Raw genomic sequence first — 18,824 nt, 5'->3', positions numbered from 1 at the left:
CCTGGTAGTTCTACGCGACCTGCGATCCCTCCCAGTGTCTTCAATGTGCCTGCTTCATGTCTGCCATCTTCTAAAATTGTACCTCGCCCGGCGAAGGCCGAAGACAAGCAACCGAGGCATTTTCTTTAGAAAGATACGATTACTTCATTTGATACTTTTAGACCTGAACGTGACCTACAGAAGCAGTACAAGAACTTAATTATTTCAAGATCGGAAGAAAGGTTAGTGTGTCTGTCCATGACAGAAAATATCAATGAGTGCAGACTGTGATAGTCGAAAACACGCCCACGTTGTGTAGCCCAGATCTGCCGTGCATTCAAGAAGGGCATTAGTGTACCACTGGGTAAGACACTTCATCCCAACAATGGTTTGAGGTCGTATGGTCAGTTCGCCGAAGCTGTGCGCTTAGCAATTAACTATGACATCCCGTTTAACAAAAAGATTGAGATTATTGTCACTCTTCTTCAAACCCACACAGCCTGTGTAAACACCGAGAATGAGAAGCTGATATTTTTGACACGTCAGTTAGAACTTTTATCACAGAAACAGTTTCCCATGAATGATTAGTTTTGCTCTTGAATTATACCCCAAGTGTAGTTATGAACAGCTCAGAGACTTTTTGGTGCTGCCAAGGAAACGCAAGCTGCAGTACATCACTTCATCTATTGACAAGGATCAGGTGATGAGGGAAACATTTGCCAAAGTGAAGACACTGCAGCAGAAGAATGTATTTCTCTTGATAGATGAAGTACAGATTGGGCCAACTGTTGCATTTTCTGGTGGGGTTCTGAGTGGCATGGCAGTGAACAAGCCAGACTGCAAGGCCACTTCTATGCTATGTATTATCATGATGAAGTCGCTGCACAGAGGGCCTACTATTATGATTTCTGTGACACCCGTCCACAAACTCACAGCAGCATACCAGCTTGAGCGTGTGAAGGAGGTGGCAGCTGATGTTGAGAGGGCAGGTGGGTGTGTCATCGGATCTATCACAGACAACCACAAGATAAACCAGCAGTACTGTAAGCTGTTTGATTTTCCGGGTGATTGCCGTGCCACAGCCAAGCATCCTCTTGACAAAGAGCGCGTCTGGTTTCTCCTTTTTGACACAGTGTATCTTCTGAAGTGCATCCGTAACAACTGGATCAGTGAGAAGTGCCAGAAGATCAGTCTTGACAATAAAACAACAGCATCATTTGCTGACGTCAAGGAACTGTATGAGTCAGAGAAAGGCAGTATTCTGAAGACTACTCCCCTCACTAAATTTGCTGTCAACCCTTCACGATTTCAACTACAAAATGTGCAGCATGTCTTGAAGGTCTTTAATGAAAAGGTTGTGGCTTCATTGAAGCTCAGAGGATGTCATGACACTGCAAAGTTCATCCAAATCATCCTCAACTGGTGGAATTTAGTGAATGTATCTGAGAAGGGGCAAGATCAGCGCATGAACAATCCATCTCGAGCTGTTCAGTATCCCCAGTCAACCAGCCTGCTGAATTTCCTGAAGATTTTCCAAGAGGCTTCTTCAGGACATGGAGCAAATGGAATCAAGTGTTTCACCCATGACACCAAGAATGCACTAGTGCAGGCCATGCAGGGACTGATTGCCGTTTGCCGCTACTTGTTCAGAAATGCTGATTTCCTTTGTGTCCTGCTGAGTGAGATCCAGAGTGACCGGCTTGAGGGGGAGTTCTCAGTCTACTGTCAATCAACTGGTGCAAACTCTTTCATGACCACTGGGGATGTATTCTCCGCATGCAAGCAGCGCCTCACGAGGTATGCTGCCATAAACCTCCAGTCCATCGATGTCCACCCTGTGTTGAAGGAACATACCTGCTTGGGGACTGCAATTGACCTAGAGGATGCAGCCTCTATTGAGAGGTGCACCACAGATGTGACACTGACTGTGAATGAAGAGTGCAGTGCAGCCTATGTGGTGGGGTGGCTTGAGACAAAGTGTGCGGACGATGTGGTCTTCAGTGCTGAGGAACCTCTTGTGACCAGTGACATTAAGAACTTTATCGAGACAGTGTCCAGAGGTTCCCTGACAACTCCACATGTGTGCACTTTTGACCTTGTCAGATATGGACTGTGTTTCATCAAGGAAGCCCATCACCGTTCCTGCTGCTAGAAAAGACTGGTGGAGATCTTGTTGACACTGGCCAGCTTCAGTGGGATTGACATTGACTGTCCCAAGATGTTCTGTCATCTGGCAAATGTTCTTCTGAATGGATTCCACAACCTAGAGAAAGACCAGCAGAAGAATGCAGTCCTTTTCCAGACCTCTGTAAAGAAGGCCCGGCTCGCTGATTAATCACTGCAGTCTGGTAAGCTTTTGCTTCTATGTTTATTTGTTCCTTTAAAGTGTCCACCAGGGTTGGCTGATTTAAATCATGATTCTAATCAGTAATTTAAATTGATTTTCATATTATGCTTTGGAAATTGAAATGGCATGAATAAAATTAAGACACTGTGACTGGGCTTTATAATCAAATTTTATTATTGTATTAAGAAGTTACAGAAATTATGAACATAATTTTTATTATTGTAGCATATGGAAGTATAGAATTGACAAAAAATAGAAATTACATACCTTGCAAAGTTTGCAAAAAGAAATTGTTTTGTAGTTGAATATATAAGAACAAAAACTCATTATTTGCATTTACATTTGAGAAAATCATTATTTACATTAATCATCATTTACGTTTGAGTTCATTGTCTTGAAAAGGAAGACCAATTTGGCTGCCTTCTCATTACCCAGGCAGTTCCTTAATTTTGTGTGTATAAGTCCATAGGAGGAGAAAACTCTTTCAACTCCTGATGATGAGGCTACTGCAGTTAGGAGTTGATGCACTGATAATAGAATATCACTGTCTAACATGGCTGTATGTGAATCCCACCACTCAATAGCTGTCAGGGTCTTGGTCACAGACTCAGTAAACTTGAACGCCTGGAAAGGAGGTGATTTTGCCTGAAACATCATAATGACAGGAACAAGTGTTGTATATTTCTCATTGGCATACTCCATAGTAATATTCACCTCTTCTGCACTGAGCATTTTTCCTTGAAGTGCTGGATGAAGCAGGTTGGCAAGTATGTGAGCTTTGGTGATAAATTGTTCATACCTTTTTTTCCGCCAGTTTTTCAGCTTGTTTATTGTTTGTGAAATGGCGTAGTAATTTCTTCCAAACATCTACCGCTTGTCACTCTGTACCTCATCTAGAGCCCTTGCTATTGGCTGCAATCGATCCAGTAATTCCTCAGCCGAATGTTTTAGGACTAAATTTGATACTTTGTTTCTTACTTCATTATAAATAGCTTCCCTGTTGACTTCACAGATCTTCATTAGAATTGGCCAGTTATTTATATAGGCCTTGAGACAGTCTGACATTGTGTTCCACCTTGTGTCCTGGGGCATGACTAGACACTGACCACCTTCCTGCCGATACTTTGAAGCAGCATAATGATTTCTAAAATATTTAACTACATGGACCACATGTTGTTTTACATTATCAATCTCAAGGTCATGAGCCAGTAGATTTAGTAGGTGTGCTGCACATCCGTATGTGAGGACGGTATGATCAGGTTCACTCGATTCCTCCAAGACTTTTCTCATCTTGGTGACATTTGCTGCATTGTCTGTCACAACACTTCCATTGTGACAACCAAAATCTTGTTCAGCCTTCTTGATCGAATTTTGTACAAGTTGTAGAAGATATTCAGCAGTGTGAGGTTTCCTTGGTGTGTCTATTGTGTCAACTAAATAAATCTGACCAGTGTATGTTGTTAGTGACACATATTATGGGCTCATTATGGATGTTAGACCACCCATCAATTGAAAGACATACAGTTTCATTGTTCAGGTCGTCTGTACACTTTTTATATTCCTTTTCATATACAAGATCCAAGTACTTATCAGCAGTATCTTTTCTGGATGGAGGAATATAACCTTGCCTCAGGTTCTGAACCATCTTGAGAAACTGAGGATACTGAACCTGAAATGGAAACAGAAAATTTTAGCATATTGCATAATTTATAAATGAATGAATACAGTGTGATTTAGGCTACTTTTGAGTACAGTAGTTATTTTTTTAGATAATGATCATATTCATACAAGCCACTAAATTATTTGGAAATAATTAACAGGATATGAAATAGGTGGGCTTGGAATTCAGCCCACACAGGATTCAGTCCACTTTTAAATTCACTAAAAATAATGGGTTAGTTGGGTTAGGTTAGGCTAAATCCCTTTGGGCTGAATTCCAATGGAACCTATGAAATATATTACACAACGTTGAATGAAATGAATAACAATCATCTAGGCCCCAAAGTTGAGTGGATACAGTTTATTATAGTGATATAGTCATTACCCAAATAGTAATGAAATTGAAGTATCATCTCTTTAGGCTTTCACATTTTTATTACACATGCTCTCCATTGTTCACCAAATTTATATAGTTGCGTATGAAAAGGGAGAAATGCACACAATATAAGTAAAATTATTTACCTGGGTCATCAATTTCTTCTGTATGCTGTGGCTGACCTTGTCATTTATCTCTATGAGATTTTAATCTTGACACAATGCCCTGTAGTTCCTGGCTGGAGTCTTTGCATTTAGCTCGGTACCTTTTGCCAGAAGTTGTTGGTAGTTTTTCAAAATAATTCCGGACAGGATAATTTTTTCTGCCTGAAGGAACCACTCTGCCAGGTCCAGAAGACATCCTTCCTGATTGATTCCAAAACAGCAACTGACTCACTGAGAAGCTGCTTACCTAGAACAAGTTTCAACAAGAATCTTGTTGAACCTTGCTGTGGGCTGCACAAGCTGCACATGTAGGCTTATACCGTTCCTTGTATACTTGTGGCAAGTCTATATAACACTGCTCCTTATATTGATATGCTAAAAATGTCCTTTAGCAATCAGATCACATATCAGATAGCAATCCCACAATATTTAAAATCTATATAAAAAATCTATTTAAATAAAATAAATCTGATTTAAATAAAAAAAATATGTTTTATATTTTCTAAAAAGATAAAAAAAAAAATTGCCTATCCTGGTGTCCACTAACCTCATACAATAATACCCGTTAAGTCCAGCTATAATTGGTATTTCAAAGCATAACAGTGCCTCAAAAATAGTTTCTTATTTCACTATAAAAGTTTATATTGACTTACACTGCATTGAATAAGTCAATAGTTGATATATTTGCCCTATATACAATGTTAGGTTTCTAGTTTAGATATATTTGTCCAATATAAAATGTTAGGTTACAAAGAAAGCAATGGCCTCCACTAGCGGAGCCAGGAATCTGGGTGGGCACGTCCTGTGTAATAGTAGTCCTTGGTATATGTATATCCACACAGATGAGTACACACTGATAATATGAATGATACTGTGATGAATGTGGGACTTGTATACCCAAACCATTAGGGAAGCCTACTTCACACCTTTAATGCAATTAAACACCTCAGCCTCACGGAATGTGAAACCAACTCACCGGGCCCTTTGAACTAGGTTTTATTTAGAACTAGTATTACTGTTATTAATAATAAGTATTATTATTTATAAATTGGGGGCTTTTTTCCGGTAGGGCTTCTTTCCGCCCAGGGATCTTCCTATGTGGGGCTTTTTTCCGATGGGGCTTTTTCCCGTGGGGCCTTTTTCTGCTGGGGCTTTTTTCCGGGATTCAAGGTGGGTGAAGCCATTGTTCTAGGTTTTAGAGGTGTTGTTGGTCCTGGATCCATCAGCAAGGGTGATAGCATGGATATTCCACATTGATGCAGGGTACATAGGTGGAATTGGGCGGAGGCGGAGTGATGGAACAGAGCCATCAGCAGCAGCAGGAGGAGGTTGAGTCGGTCATGATTTCTATACATCATATACATTTTTTTCCCATTTGTATGACGACTAGTGGTACTTTTTGCAGTTTATTGTTAAGGGAGGGTAGTGATTTCTATTGTCATACTCGTTATTTTTATTATATCGTGTGATTTTTTGCACATGTTCTATTTTTTATAATTAACAACAATTATAATAGTAATAATTATAGTAATAGTGTTCGTAGAACAATGAAAGAGATGATAGTGGTGTATCTGTGCTTTATTGTATGTATTTCAGTTCAGGTGGGGGTCCATTGACTTTTGGGGACACTCTAGGCCACCAGTTGTGGAATGTCCTTCTTCTGTGTCAATGTCTTCGTTGTGTTGTACTAATTCGGGATTTAATATTGTTAGTCTGTTTATTGTTGTATGCTAGTCTGTAGAGTCTTGTGTTAAGGGGCTCAAGTTTGTGTTGTATGTGTAGTTCTATTGTCAGGGGGGGAGTGTGTCGTGACACATAGGTAAAATGAAAAAAAAAAAATGCCACTGTCGGAGAAAGTATAGAATTAACTATATTTCGAGCACACACTGTTCCTCTTCAGCAGATAGTTACATGGTTTGGTTTAGTTTATTTATTTAACATCAGTACATATATACACATATATATTCATACTTACATACTGTATACTTATAAACATATACACTCACTATCCGAGTTACGACCTAGATCAGTTCCGACCAACCGGTCATAAGTCGAAACGGTCGTAACTCGGACCGTATACATTCGAGGTGTATACTCAAGGATATGATGCAGAGCGTAAATCCAGCTCAAATGTTTCGTTTGTGGCCTCATTGTAGAACATTCTCAGTGTATGCAAAATATCCAATACTCTTTGATTGTTATACTAAATAATAAATTAATAATAAATTAATAGGATAGGGTAAAGAAAGAAAATATATTACACAGGATTCTTATTAGAGACCGGAAATACAAATTAACACAAAGATACAAAATATAAAAAATAGAAAATATGCATGAAAAAAAAAATTAAAATCCACTTTTTGGTTGCACGTCATTGGCACTTTCTTCGTGCATACGGTTGAGGGAAAGATCAGGCAGTAGGTCTGGCGAGGCAGCATGGGGGATCCGTTGGTATCCGCCGGTCGAGGCAGGGGAGGGGGTGGCATCGATGGTGAAATAGGCAGGCTTGGGGGTTCGCTTTACAAACATGCTCAATTTAGTTTGGATCATTCCATTTTTCTTCTCTTCATAGATTTCTTTGTATGGCTTCATTGTTTCTTGCATAACTCTCTCTATCCGGGCAAACCGTTCAACATTCGGATCCATTCCTTCCAGTTTTTGTAGCAAAGCGTTCATCATGGACATGGCTTCCGATAACCCCTTTACAGTGAACTTTCTTTCGGGCACTTCTTCGTTTTCTTCAACTTCCTCTTCTGCCTCTCTTCTTTCTTCTTCAGCTTTTCTTTCTTCTTCTATAGCCAAAAGTTCTTCGTTTATTAACTCCTCAGGCTCTTCAGTTATCAGTTCTTCAATTTCTTCTACGTCACATCCTAACTCCAGTTGAGTAGCCAAGCAAAGAATTTTTGCTCGGACATTGCTTAATTCCTCCTCGCTATCGAATCCAACAAAATCTCGGAGGAAGCGTTTGTTGCAGTGTTTCCATACACCCTGCATACATTTTTCTGTCACTAAATCCCAAGCTTTAGCAACATGCTTGATGCAGTGATATATGTTGTACGTCTTCCAATATTCTCGCAAAGTCAAATCAGGGTTTGCATCCATAGCTTCGATGGCCTGATCAAAAGAAATGCGCAAATAGTGCGCCTTGAAGGCTGAAATTACCCCCTGGTCCATGGGTTGGATTAGGGGGAAGGAACACAACTTTTACATTTGGATGAAGATCATCTAAGTGAGTAGGGTGGCCAGGTGAATTGTCGAGCACCAATAAAATTTTAAAGGGAATGCCTTTCTCGCTGCAATATTGACACGCTTCTGGAATAAAACAATTCACAAACCAATCCTCAAACAGTGCGAGTGTCATCCACACTTTTCGGTTACTTCGGTAATACACAGGAAGGGTATGCTTATTCACCTTTTTCAGTGCACGTGGGTTTTCAGACAGAGCAATTAGAAAAGGTTTCAATTTATGTCCTGCTGAGTTTCCACCAAACAATAACGTGAATCTTTCTTTTATTGCCTGGTGTACCTGAAAAATCTTTGCTAATGTAGGTGCCTTTTGGCATTTTCTTCCAAAATAAGGCTGTTTCATTAACATTACTAATTTGTTCTGGCAAATATCCTTCATCCGCAATTAATTTATCAAATTGTTCTACAAATGCCTTGGCTGCAGGCGCATCACTGCTAGCAGACTCACCTTTTGACAATACGTGATGAACTTGGTATCACTCTCAAAAGCGACGAAACCACCCAGCACTCGCTATAAATTTCAATGAAGCGTATTCTTCACCTCCATGTTCTTTCAACATTCGAAATAAACTTGTAGCCTTACTTTGCACTGCTTGCAACATCACTTGCACATTTCTTCGTGTATTGTCTTCTAACCATGTGAATAACATCTTTTCCATCTCTGCGATCGGTCCTTCACGCTGTTTTGTGATAATCGTCGACTTCATTGGGGCTGCTGCTTTCACTGCTTCCTTAACGCTGTCCTTGTCCTTCAAAATGGTAGACACCGTGGAGTGGGAGGGCTGGAGATCTTGAGTGATGGAATTTACTTTTTTCCCTTCTTCATGTTGCTTTATCACGTTAAGCTTCATCTCCAGCGACAGTGTTTTCCTTGTATTCTTGGTTTGATTGCCATCTGAATCAGACTTCCTCTTGGGGGCCATGGTAAGGGTGTACAATATATTATAATATGAAATTCAGTATAAAAGATACCGATGTTTCCGTGACGGTATCTACTCGACCAGTGAGCAAGACTGAGTCTGTGAGATGCAGGGTTGCGCTGCCAGCCAGCCCAAATTATTGTTCTGCAATGAGAAAATTATGGTATTCTATAAATTATGGTAGTTTGCAGCTATGAATTATGGCAGTATATATGGTAGTAAGCAAATTATTTATGGTAATTAAAATAATTCCCTCAAATGTACATGAAAACAAGTACAAGATTCGCTTCTATGCACTGGGCTCAATCGTCGCCTCCCATGCGAAAACATTCGGTCTCTCTTCGTAAGAAAAGAACGATAATCATAGCATAACGTTATTTCATCAAATAAATATTCTATGCATGGAATAGTACAGTGAGATATATTGTCTTATTGAATATAAGATATTATACTTCAGAACTCCAGGAATATCATAGACTTGGGTTAAAGCTTTTGTATCCATGTTCATACACTACAGCTTTCGACTTTCGACCAATAGAGAACTCGAACCAGAATGAAAAGTACGAATGCAGGACTACTGTAAACCGACTGTCTGTCTTAGCTTTCGGGGAAGCGTGTATCACCGATCTGGCAAAGCTGCCCTTTCTGACCATTCCCACCTGCCCTGATTAATTATCAGTGGGAACTGGGAATCAAAATATGGTATAATATCAATTCCAGTAAAATTATGGTATATGGTAGACATCGTATGGTAGATGGTAGACACACACTAAATTATGGTAGAAATACCATAATTATGGCAGACAACGCAAACTTGGTGAGATGTGCTGTGCTGCTGTAACTCGTACGGGATGCTGGACGCCACGTGCAAACGTACAGTAAACCAGTAAACTCAAAATATGTGCATGTAGGCATCTGCTGAATGTGGTCGTAAGTACGGGTGGACGCAAGTTGCACAGGTAACTCGGATGGTAAGTGTATATATATATATATATAGATATATATAGATACAGTATATATATGTATACATATATAGATATACATATATATATAGATATACATTGGCTCAACAATCGATCACCCAACCAATCAGCACTCGGGACGAGCCACTAGGTCTTCCGCCAGAATGCTCCGGGATCCCGACCGGACATCGGGTTCACACGGCCTACCCGCCAGCCAATCAGCATCAAGCTTCACCCGTGCCCAGTTGACCTGATCCCGTATATATACCCTTACATGGATAACTTTCCTCACTATTCTCCTAACCTTCAGTGAATTAACAACCCGCAGTCTACGCCCTGAAGAAGCCTCAGACTGAGGCGAAAAACTCTGAGTTTCGGTGAAAGATAGGCAACAGTTACCTCTGTTACTAGAAGATAATTAATCAAGTCAGCATACAGCAGCACAATAAGTGAGCTATGCTACTCATAAAAGAGAAATGAATAATTTCATCCAGTCCCTCTCTACAAGTGATAAGAAGATCTTTCAAAAGATCAAGAATTCCTACCTTAAAATCATCAAAGCATCCAGTGCAGTTGATTTTAACCAGAATTGTTTGAGAGAAAACCTGTGCCCAATATATATATATATATATATATATATATATATATATATATATAAAGATATATGTATATGAATATATATATATAGATATATATGATATAGATATATATATATATATATATAAAGATATATGTATATAAATATATATGTATATAAATATATATATATAGATATATATGATATATATATATATATATATGTATATAAAGATATATATATACATAATATAGATATACATATATATATATAGGCTACATTTACAATAAACGTCTAATTCAACTTCATGAAGAACTATCGGCTGGCATTCCGTTGATGTCCCGACAATCTTTTTTTGAGAGAAGTGGTGGCGACTTTGATCTTGTTCCATTTGGCATTTCTCTGTTTGCATATGTGGATCTTGGATGACAGTGCGTAGAACATTCAATTCCATTGGCCTGAGATGAACACCGGTCTGTTTTGCAGCTACCCTTGCAGGATCAATGCATTTTTAGGAATCTTTTTTCTGGATGAAACTTTTGAGCCGCCTTTGATTTTTTTTTTTTTTTTTTTCCACTCTTGTCTCAACATCACCACTGTAAGCCTGGGGGTCACCTCCCGTGAATTTCGTGTTGATTACCACGTAAGCTGTACTGATCGAATATGTCTTGACCATGCTCCCATGGATGGCGCTTATGCTGGCTGGTATACAAGGCAAGTCTGTTGATGTTTGGTCCAACTTTGGTACAGCAACACTGACACGATCTCCCACAGAAAACTCTTGAACTTGAATTTTTTTTTTCTTCTTATAAAGCTGAGATCCTGGCAGGTGAAACATGTGTTGTCCAAAACTCGTTTGGGAATGGAGGAGTGTTAGTTAGAGGGCAGGATAGATAAGATGGGGGAGAGGGGGGAGGGGGGATGGGGGTTAAGTTGAAGGAAAGAATGAAATGGAAGGAAGTAAGAGTTATGATAGATGTGGGGCAGACCCACTTGCTCGGTTTGTTTATAGTCTTTTGGACTTTTTTTTGGAGGAGTGGTGAGTTGACAGTTGCTTTTCAGGCGTTACTGGTGGTTCAGGTTGCGGTGGCGACGGTGATGCATCTTGACTGTCATCCAGTGGACGCGAACTCGTGTGTGGTAGTGATTGGGAAGGTGTCTTCATGTGGCGAGGGTGATGACTGGTTGGTGGCATCTTCTAGTGGTGGCTGTGATGGTGGTGATGGCTGTTTGTCTTCTAGTGGTGCAGGGTTGAAAAGACGCGGCGCTGGGATAGGCTTCAATATCGGGTTCTTCCTTGGCGACAGCTGGCTGATTAGTTCTTGGGCTAGGGGTGGAGTCAATTTGTGCTACAATGGTTACATGTATGTTAAGAAATAAAAGAAAAGAGTATGTAAGATGGCAGTGTGTTAACAGAGTGAAGGCTGTAAAGGAAGCCTGACCAGCGATCTCACAGTAAGTATGAGAGCCACGATATTTTACTTTCTCAAAGTTATCTCCTGGTAGTTTTTGGTAGCTATACAGATTTTCATTGATATTTAGCATTTTAATTAGTAATACGATATTTGTCAATTTGCCTAGCCCTAATCTAGATCCTTAGCCACCAAAAACAATCTGTAGGACTATATGTACAGGGATACACAAAATATTGAAACTGTCTTCAACTATTATTGAATCGTCACCAACCTGAACCAGTGAAATTCGTTAATTAAATCAAGCAGTGAACATTTCTCTTCAATATTTTAGGAATTGATGGCATCTTTTGATAAAGTTAACCCATCTCACTAGGCAGCAGTGATCGCAGTGGCCCTCCTGTACACGGAGGACATTTTAGTATAGATCATTTAACTTTGAATATTCAACATTCTTAAGAATTAAACTAGTTGTTGTGGTAACCAAGGAATTTTTAAAATGCACAGAAGTTTCTAGTTGGACATGATAGGCCCACATATACAATTTTATATTTGAACTGCCAGATTTTGAAAAAGACCATTTATTTAACTACAACAACAAACTAACAAAAAATAAAAGAACAAACGAGAGCATTTTACGTTTGGCATTTGAAAATTCATCAGCTTTATTTTGTACTCACTATAAAGTTTAATCTTTGTTCTAAAAATACAGAATTTTCCTCTTCTGCTGACTAAATCATCAAAGACTTGAACTGACCAACTCCTCACTTACATCCTCTTCAGTAATTAGCCTATGTAAATAAAATCTGTTTTTACATGGTATGTTGTAAATACAACCTTCTTTACTTCTTGGAGAATTTTTAATTAACAGGCTCTTAATGTTACTATTGTTTTTAAATACTATCTGGATACCAAATTTATTAAAAATGCTAGGAAGAATTATTAGATTTTCGTGGTACGGAATTGTTAACATATTTTTATAATTAAATTGTTTGACCTTCTTGGAGATGTTTTCTTAATACTTCACAGATTATAAAAATGTTAACAATTTTGTACCACAGAATTTGAATCTTTCTAGCATTTTTTTTTTTTATAAATTTTGTATACAGATAGTATTTAAGAGCAATAACATTAAGAGCCTGATTTTATTTATATAGACCAAACAGGTAAAGGTTTAGATAAAAGAATAGTCTAACATAAGTATAGTATTAGAATGGGGCAAGTGTCAAGTGGATTATTTGTCCACCAAAGGGATGGTCATACTATTGACTGGAAATTCTAAAGTATAACTTCTTGCAATAATATTATAGAAAGAAATACTATTGAATATTGTTTCATAAACAGAAAATTTTGAAATAATATAAACTTGAGTTTGGGTTTATTATTGACAAAATTGTGCTATGATATGTAACATGGGATCTTTCTGAATATCCTCTGTCTTCTTATGTATATATTGTTTCTTTCTGTATTGCATTTCTGTACCTTTGAAAATGTCTTAATAGATGAAAACGTTCAGTATCTGTTTTTTCAATTTCTCGGTGGTTTCTGCAAAAATGTGTATATGCATTTACCTAGGGGAGCTATGCCTGTGGTGTCCTGTCTTCATATCTCATTTTATTTAAACTGTTTTTTAATTCATGTATTGTTTTTGCACACACCACTTTCTCATCTAACTTGTTCCAAATGTCTATTACTCTGTGAGGAAAGCTGTTCTTTTTCAGATCTCTTCTATAGCTGTCTTTCTTGATTTTCTTTCCGTGTCCTCTTGTATTTTTATCATTCCATCTTATTAGATCCTCTCTATCAATAGTTTCTATGCCTTTCATGATTCTGTAATTAGTTATCAAATCTCCTCTCTCTTCTTTGCTCTAGTGTCTGTAGCTCAAGTTTTGCTAGTCTCTCTTCATATGATAGTTTTGAGTGTTGGTGCCAATTTTGTAATTGCTCTTTGTATTCTTTCAAGTTTTGTTATACATTTTTTTGTATTTGGTGACCACATCGTTGCTGCATGTTCCAATCTTGGTCTTATCAAAGTGAGTATTTTCTTCACCATTTCTTTATCCAGGTATGCAAATGCCACTTTGATTGTTCTTATTAAATTGTAAGTTTCTCCAAAAATCTTGTCTATATGTTTCTCAGGTGACATATAATTCATAATAATGACTCCCAGGTCCTATTCATTTTCTACTTTTTTTATTCCTTCTCCCAATATATATGATCCTACTATTCCTTTATTTTATTTATTTATTTATTTTTATTTTTATTTTATTTTTTTCCATCAAAATTCCTTTATATTATACTTCATAGTATTGAACGCCATCTCCCACTTCCTGGGCCATTCCCATACTTTATTGAGGTCACTGTAGTGACTCACAATCTTCTTCAGAGTTCACTTTTTTCAACAGTTTTGCATCATCCGCAAAGAAGCTCATATAACTTTCAATTCCTTCATCCATATCATTAATATATATAGCAAACATTATTGGGGCCAGAACTGTTCCTTGTGGAACACCACTTATCACTTCATCCCAGTTAGTGTTTGTCTCTTATCACCACTCATTTTTCTTTCTTGCAAAAAATCTTCCATCCATTTTAGCACATTGTTTTTTTTTTTCTAAATATTTTACCTATACTTTTGATAATTCTTTCACAAATTGTTGTTATCATGCTTGTTAGAGACTGGTCTATAGTTTGTAGGGTCTTTGTTTCCCCCTTTATATATAGGTACTATATTTGCTCTTCAATCTTTTGGAACTTTTCCTTCTTTCAATAAAATGTTTATTAGGCTATGCATTTTGTCTGCCAGTTCATTCCTGCATTATCTCAAAATCCAGTTTGCTATTTCATCTGGTCCATGTGATTTTCTGACATCAAGATTACTCAAGTGTTTCATTATTTCATTCCTTGTTACTTCTATTTCTTTTATAGGGGAGACTTTCTCCTCCCATTCGATATCACTAGGTTGTATGTTCTCCCTTGTAAACACTGATTTAAAATGCTTGTTCATAATTTCTGCCATTTCTATTTCCTCTGTGTATTCAACTCCTAATGTGTATATATATCTCCTTGCAAACGAGAGCTGTACGTCGTTCCGGGCAGTTAGTGTTTGCCACGTCATGGAGGGTGCGAATATTCCATGCACCAATGGTTAAAATCTTTCTGTTGTTGCCACCGCTTTAGTGGGATGTACGCCAGCTGCGGTAAGCTGACCAGATGTGTTTTCTGTGACCGATGTTTACCCCACCTTTTCTAGGGGCCTCCCCATGCGTGGTGGGCTGCGGTGGTCCTTAATAGGCCAGCCCAGTCACGGGTCCAGCTGCTGAGCTCTGGTGTCACGGAAAAAGTCACCAAAGAGTGACCATCTTAGACCCGCCGCCCGAGTGCAGTCGCAGGCTGAAGGCTTCCAGGTTTCCATGCCTGCCCCCGTCACCCGCAGTACCATCACCTCGGGACTTGATGGTGTGATGACGATGAGGTGAAGAGAGGAGGGAGGAATGACAGAATGCCAGTCGCTGGGGATGTTGTTTTGGGTGGTCGTGGTTGCATGACGGCCACGCACATTCACTTGGCCCACATCTTTTCCACCGCAGCTCAAGAAGGATGAGACAGGCAGCCTCCACGATGCAGGTTGCATGGGGCTGCTGGGTCTTGTTGGTTTTATTTCGGAGTTTTCCTTCTCCTAGCCTTTGCCTAAAGAGGCAGACCCTACAAGGCAGTAGGGGGGGTCTGATTATACCGTCTGACCACTCGGTCACTTGCATGCATTCTGTAAGAAACAAGGGGGGACTACGGGTAGGTAGCATGCAAGCAGTTAGGAGGCAGAGGCTGTAGAGGGGTTAAGACAAGCTTAGCCTATGTCGCATGCACTCCAATCATCCCCGCTTCAACATTGATGTGGCAGCCCTCAGCGAGACCAGACTACCCAAAGATGGCAACATCAGGGAAGCTGGAACGGGATACACCATCTTTTGGAAAGGGAAAGCCCCCGAGGAGCCGCGCATACATGGTGTCGGCTTTGCAATCCGTTCCCAGCTTGTACAACAGCACAACCTCGCTCCCAAGGCCATCAGTGAGCGCCTGATGACAGTCCACATTTCCATCATGCGGGACAAATATTGTGAGTAGATTTGACGCAGCCCGAAGGGATTTCTCCCCGTCCTCGCCTTGTATACAGGGGGGGTCGCCGATTAAATGAAGCGGCCTTGCTGTGGATGTGCTGTGTCTTGCGACCCTGCTTCTGACCCAGGGCGGTGGGCAGGGTGCAGGGATGACCCGTCATCCAGGAGGTGCTCAGATGAGAGGAAGGGTGGGAGGGGTGTGGAGTGTATTTGGGGATGAAATGGGTGGGAGTGTTTTTATGCCTTTCCCTTCTTGGCTACCTCCCTTGGAAGGGGGAAAAAGCCTTGGTATATGTATGTATGTATGTAAGTTGCTAGCATTATGCTACATGTAGATTTAGTAAATGCATAGTTAAAATTCTGTATGTGTGTATGTATATGCGTGTCACAGCGTGAATGTTCGAGAACTTGCAAATTGCCATTGGTACATCTTAAGTATTTATCAAATTATTTGTAATGTGAAAGTTGAATGAATGGGATATAGATGATTATTACTATCAAATTTAAGTTGTCATGTAACTGAAAGTGTATGAATGTAAAATTTCTGTGTGCGAGTCAATAATTAAAATAATTGTATAAATTAGATTTAGCAACTGTTTTTGGATCAGACCACCCAGTGCTTAGTCACGCATGCAGTGAACAGCGTGAGCTCTCGTAGGGTGCATATCAGGGCATTTTTCTTGACTGTGGTGAAAGAGTGTGAAGACATAGATTGTACTTTTCACGTGCAATATATTAACTTTTGACGTGCAGTGTTTTACTCCACCTTATTGTTAACCAAACAATAAATGGTGGCACGGTGTCGAAAAGTTACAAGTGCTTTCCAAACGCCCTATCCACAAGTACCGACCAATGGGAACGTCTTCATTGCTACGTGCTTCAACCTGCATTGTCTACAACAGTGTGCAGAACTAGGTGAACCCTATTACAGTGCAATCTTCGGTGAACGACCTACAATTCTACATACCCTACACGAGTGCCAGTGCTATAAGGTCACCTCACCACACTTTCTCCAACCACGTTCATCTATACCCAAGCTACCAAGCGTCTTCACAGTTTTCCGTCTTCCACTCTCACCCTCACCCTCCAAGCTCGCCCCTAACTCAACTGTCATCACCCGTGCGGTTGAGCTCACAAACAGGAACTCCCTGTCAATCATACACGTGGGTCAGCAAAATTCCCCCAGACGCATACTTCGAGTCACATCTCCTTCTCCAAGTGGACTACGACAGTATCCGGTCTCTGCTCCACTTCTCCACTTCCCAAGTGGACTTCTGGACCACAAGCGTTAAAATCTTCTGCTCCAGCATCGTGATGTCAAACGAGGTCACCATCTTCCACCTCACGTCGCAACTGCGTGACATGACGTCACCTCCACTTCCAGTGTCCAGCTCCGTGCACTGTCCACAACCACCTCCATCCGCTCTCCATTCCTCACAACGGGTGCTGCCTACTACCTCTCACAAAACCTCCACTGCACCCCAACCACCTCTGCCGTCGCGGTCTCCCGCTCTACATGTCCACGGTACCCTCCCGGCGTTACACGTCGATTCAAATCGGTTCACGGAACCCCTCCTCCATAAGTGACATTCTTGAACTTAAAATCGTGTGTTCCAGTGCAGTTATGTATTAACTCGTAACATTACAGTGTTTGTGTGATTTAGTTATAAATTGCTTTACAGACAATCGTGTTACTTTTTTTGTGTTGGTGAGGGTGAGGTGATGGGATGTACAAGGGGTGAAAGTGGCAGTAGACTGGAGGTGAGCATTAAGGGGGAGCGACTGGAGGAAGTGGATGGTTTTAGATACTTGGGTGCAAATGTGGCAGGGAAAGGTGGAGTGAAAGTGGAGGTAGAATGTAGATTGAGAGAAGCGAGTAAATGCCTTGGTGGATTAAAGAGTGTAATGAGGAATAGACATTTGGGAATGGATGCTAAGAGGAGACTGTATGAAGGAGTGATTGTGCCAACAGCACTGTATGGGGCAGAAACATGGAACATAAGAGAGGAAGAGAGAGGGAGTTTGAATGTGTTTGAGATGAGGTGTCTGAGAGGTGTGATGGTGGTTACTAGGCTGGATAGAGTGAGAAATGAGGAGGTGGGGAGGGGAACAGGGGTGGAAGGGGAGCTGGGAGATGGGGTTGATGAAAGGGTATTAGGATGGTTTGGACACGTGGAGGGAATGAGTGGAGAAGGACTGGTGGGAGAGGTGTGGAGGGGGTGAACGTGAGGGGGCGTCCTAGGATGAGGTGGATGGATGGGGTGAAGGGGGCTTTGGGGAAGAGGGGAATGTCTGTTGAAGAAGGACGGGAGAGGATAGAAGACAGGGGTGAATGGAGAGTGGTTGTGTATGGATGATGTTGTGATAGCATGAGGTGGAGTGGGCGGGTGGATGGGGGGTGAGGTAGTATGTGTGAGCAAAATTTGACGCAGCCCGAAGGGATTTCTCCCCGTCCTCTCATTTTATGCAATGGGGGGGTCGCCGATTTAATGAAGCGGCCTTGCTGTGGATGTGCTGTGTCTTGCGACACTGCTTCTGACCCAGGGCAGTGGCCAAGGTGCAGGGATGGCCCGTCATTCAGGAGGTGCTAAGATGAGAGGGAGGGTGGAGGGGTGTGGAATCTTTTCAGGGATGGAATGGGTGGGAATGATTTTATGCCTTTTTCTTTTTGGCTACCCCCTTGTAAGGGGGAAAAAGCCTTGGTATATGTATGTATGTTTTTATGTCATTACTATTATTATCTGCATTTTGTGTATATACAGGTATATGCCATATTCAAATATTTTTCTTCATAATTCCTTATAAGTCCTATACTATTTCTTTGCATTGCGTATATTTACCTATAATTCTGTGTGCCTTTACTAAAATTTTCCACTGTTTACAGCCAAGTTCCACTTCTCTTCCATTTCACCTGTGTGTTTCTCCATCCCTCTGTGTCTTCTCTCTACATCTCAAGACGTCTTCTACTATTTCTAAAGGTAAGTGGACAACCTTTTGTCAGTGTGTAAATACCATATGACAAACTTTCCTCACAATCCTCTTCGTAGCCCCTCCCTTAATATTC

General features: G+C 40.3%; 1 protein-coding gene across 1 annotated transcript; it reads left to right on the top strand.

Moving 5' to 3' along the window:
• The first annotated feature begins 559 nt into the window (after window positions 1–559).
• Window positions 560–18,745, top strand: LOC143022960 (uncharacterized). The gene is made up of 2 exons (XM_076181386.1): window positions 560–2,327; window positions 18,645–18,745. The coding sequence occupies exon 1, from the start codon at window positions 560–562 to the stop codon at window positions 2,129–2,131; it is 1,572 nt and encodes a 523-aa protein (XP_076037501.1). The 3' UTR covers window positions 2,132–2,327; window positions 18,645–18,745.
• The last annotated feature ends 79 nt before the right edge of the window (window positions 18,746–18,824 follow it).

Source organism: Oratosquilla oratoria, unplaced genomic scaffold (assembly GCF_046742065.1).
Source record: "Oratosquilla oratoria isolate Oo_2021 unplaced genomic scaffold, ASM4674206v1 SCAFFOLD244, whole genome shotgun sequence".
In the NCBI taxonomy this organism is placed as follows: domain Eukaryota; kingdom Metazoa; phylum Arthropoda; class Malacostraca; order Stomatopoda; family Squillidae; genus Oratosquilla; species Oratosquilla oratoria.
The sequence above is the reverse complement of the archived record's forward strand: the minus strand, read 5'-3'. Positions and strand labels throughout refer to the sequence as shown.

Bases quoted from the DNA above. Each gene is read 5' to 3' on its own strand.
- LOC143022960 (XM_076181386.1), top strand. From the start codon at position 560: ATGATTAGTTTTGCTCTTGAATTATACCCCAAGTGTAGTTATGAACAG.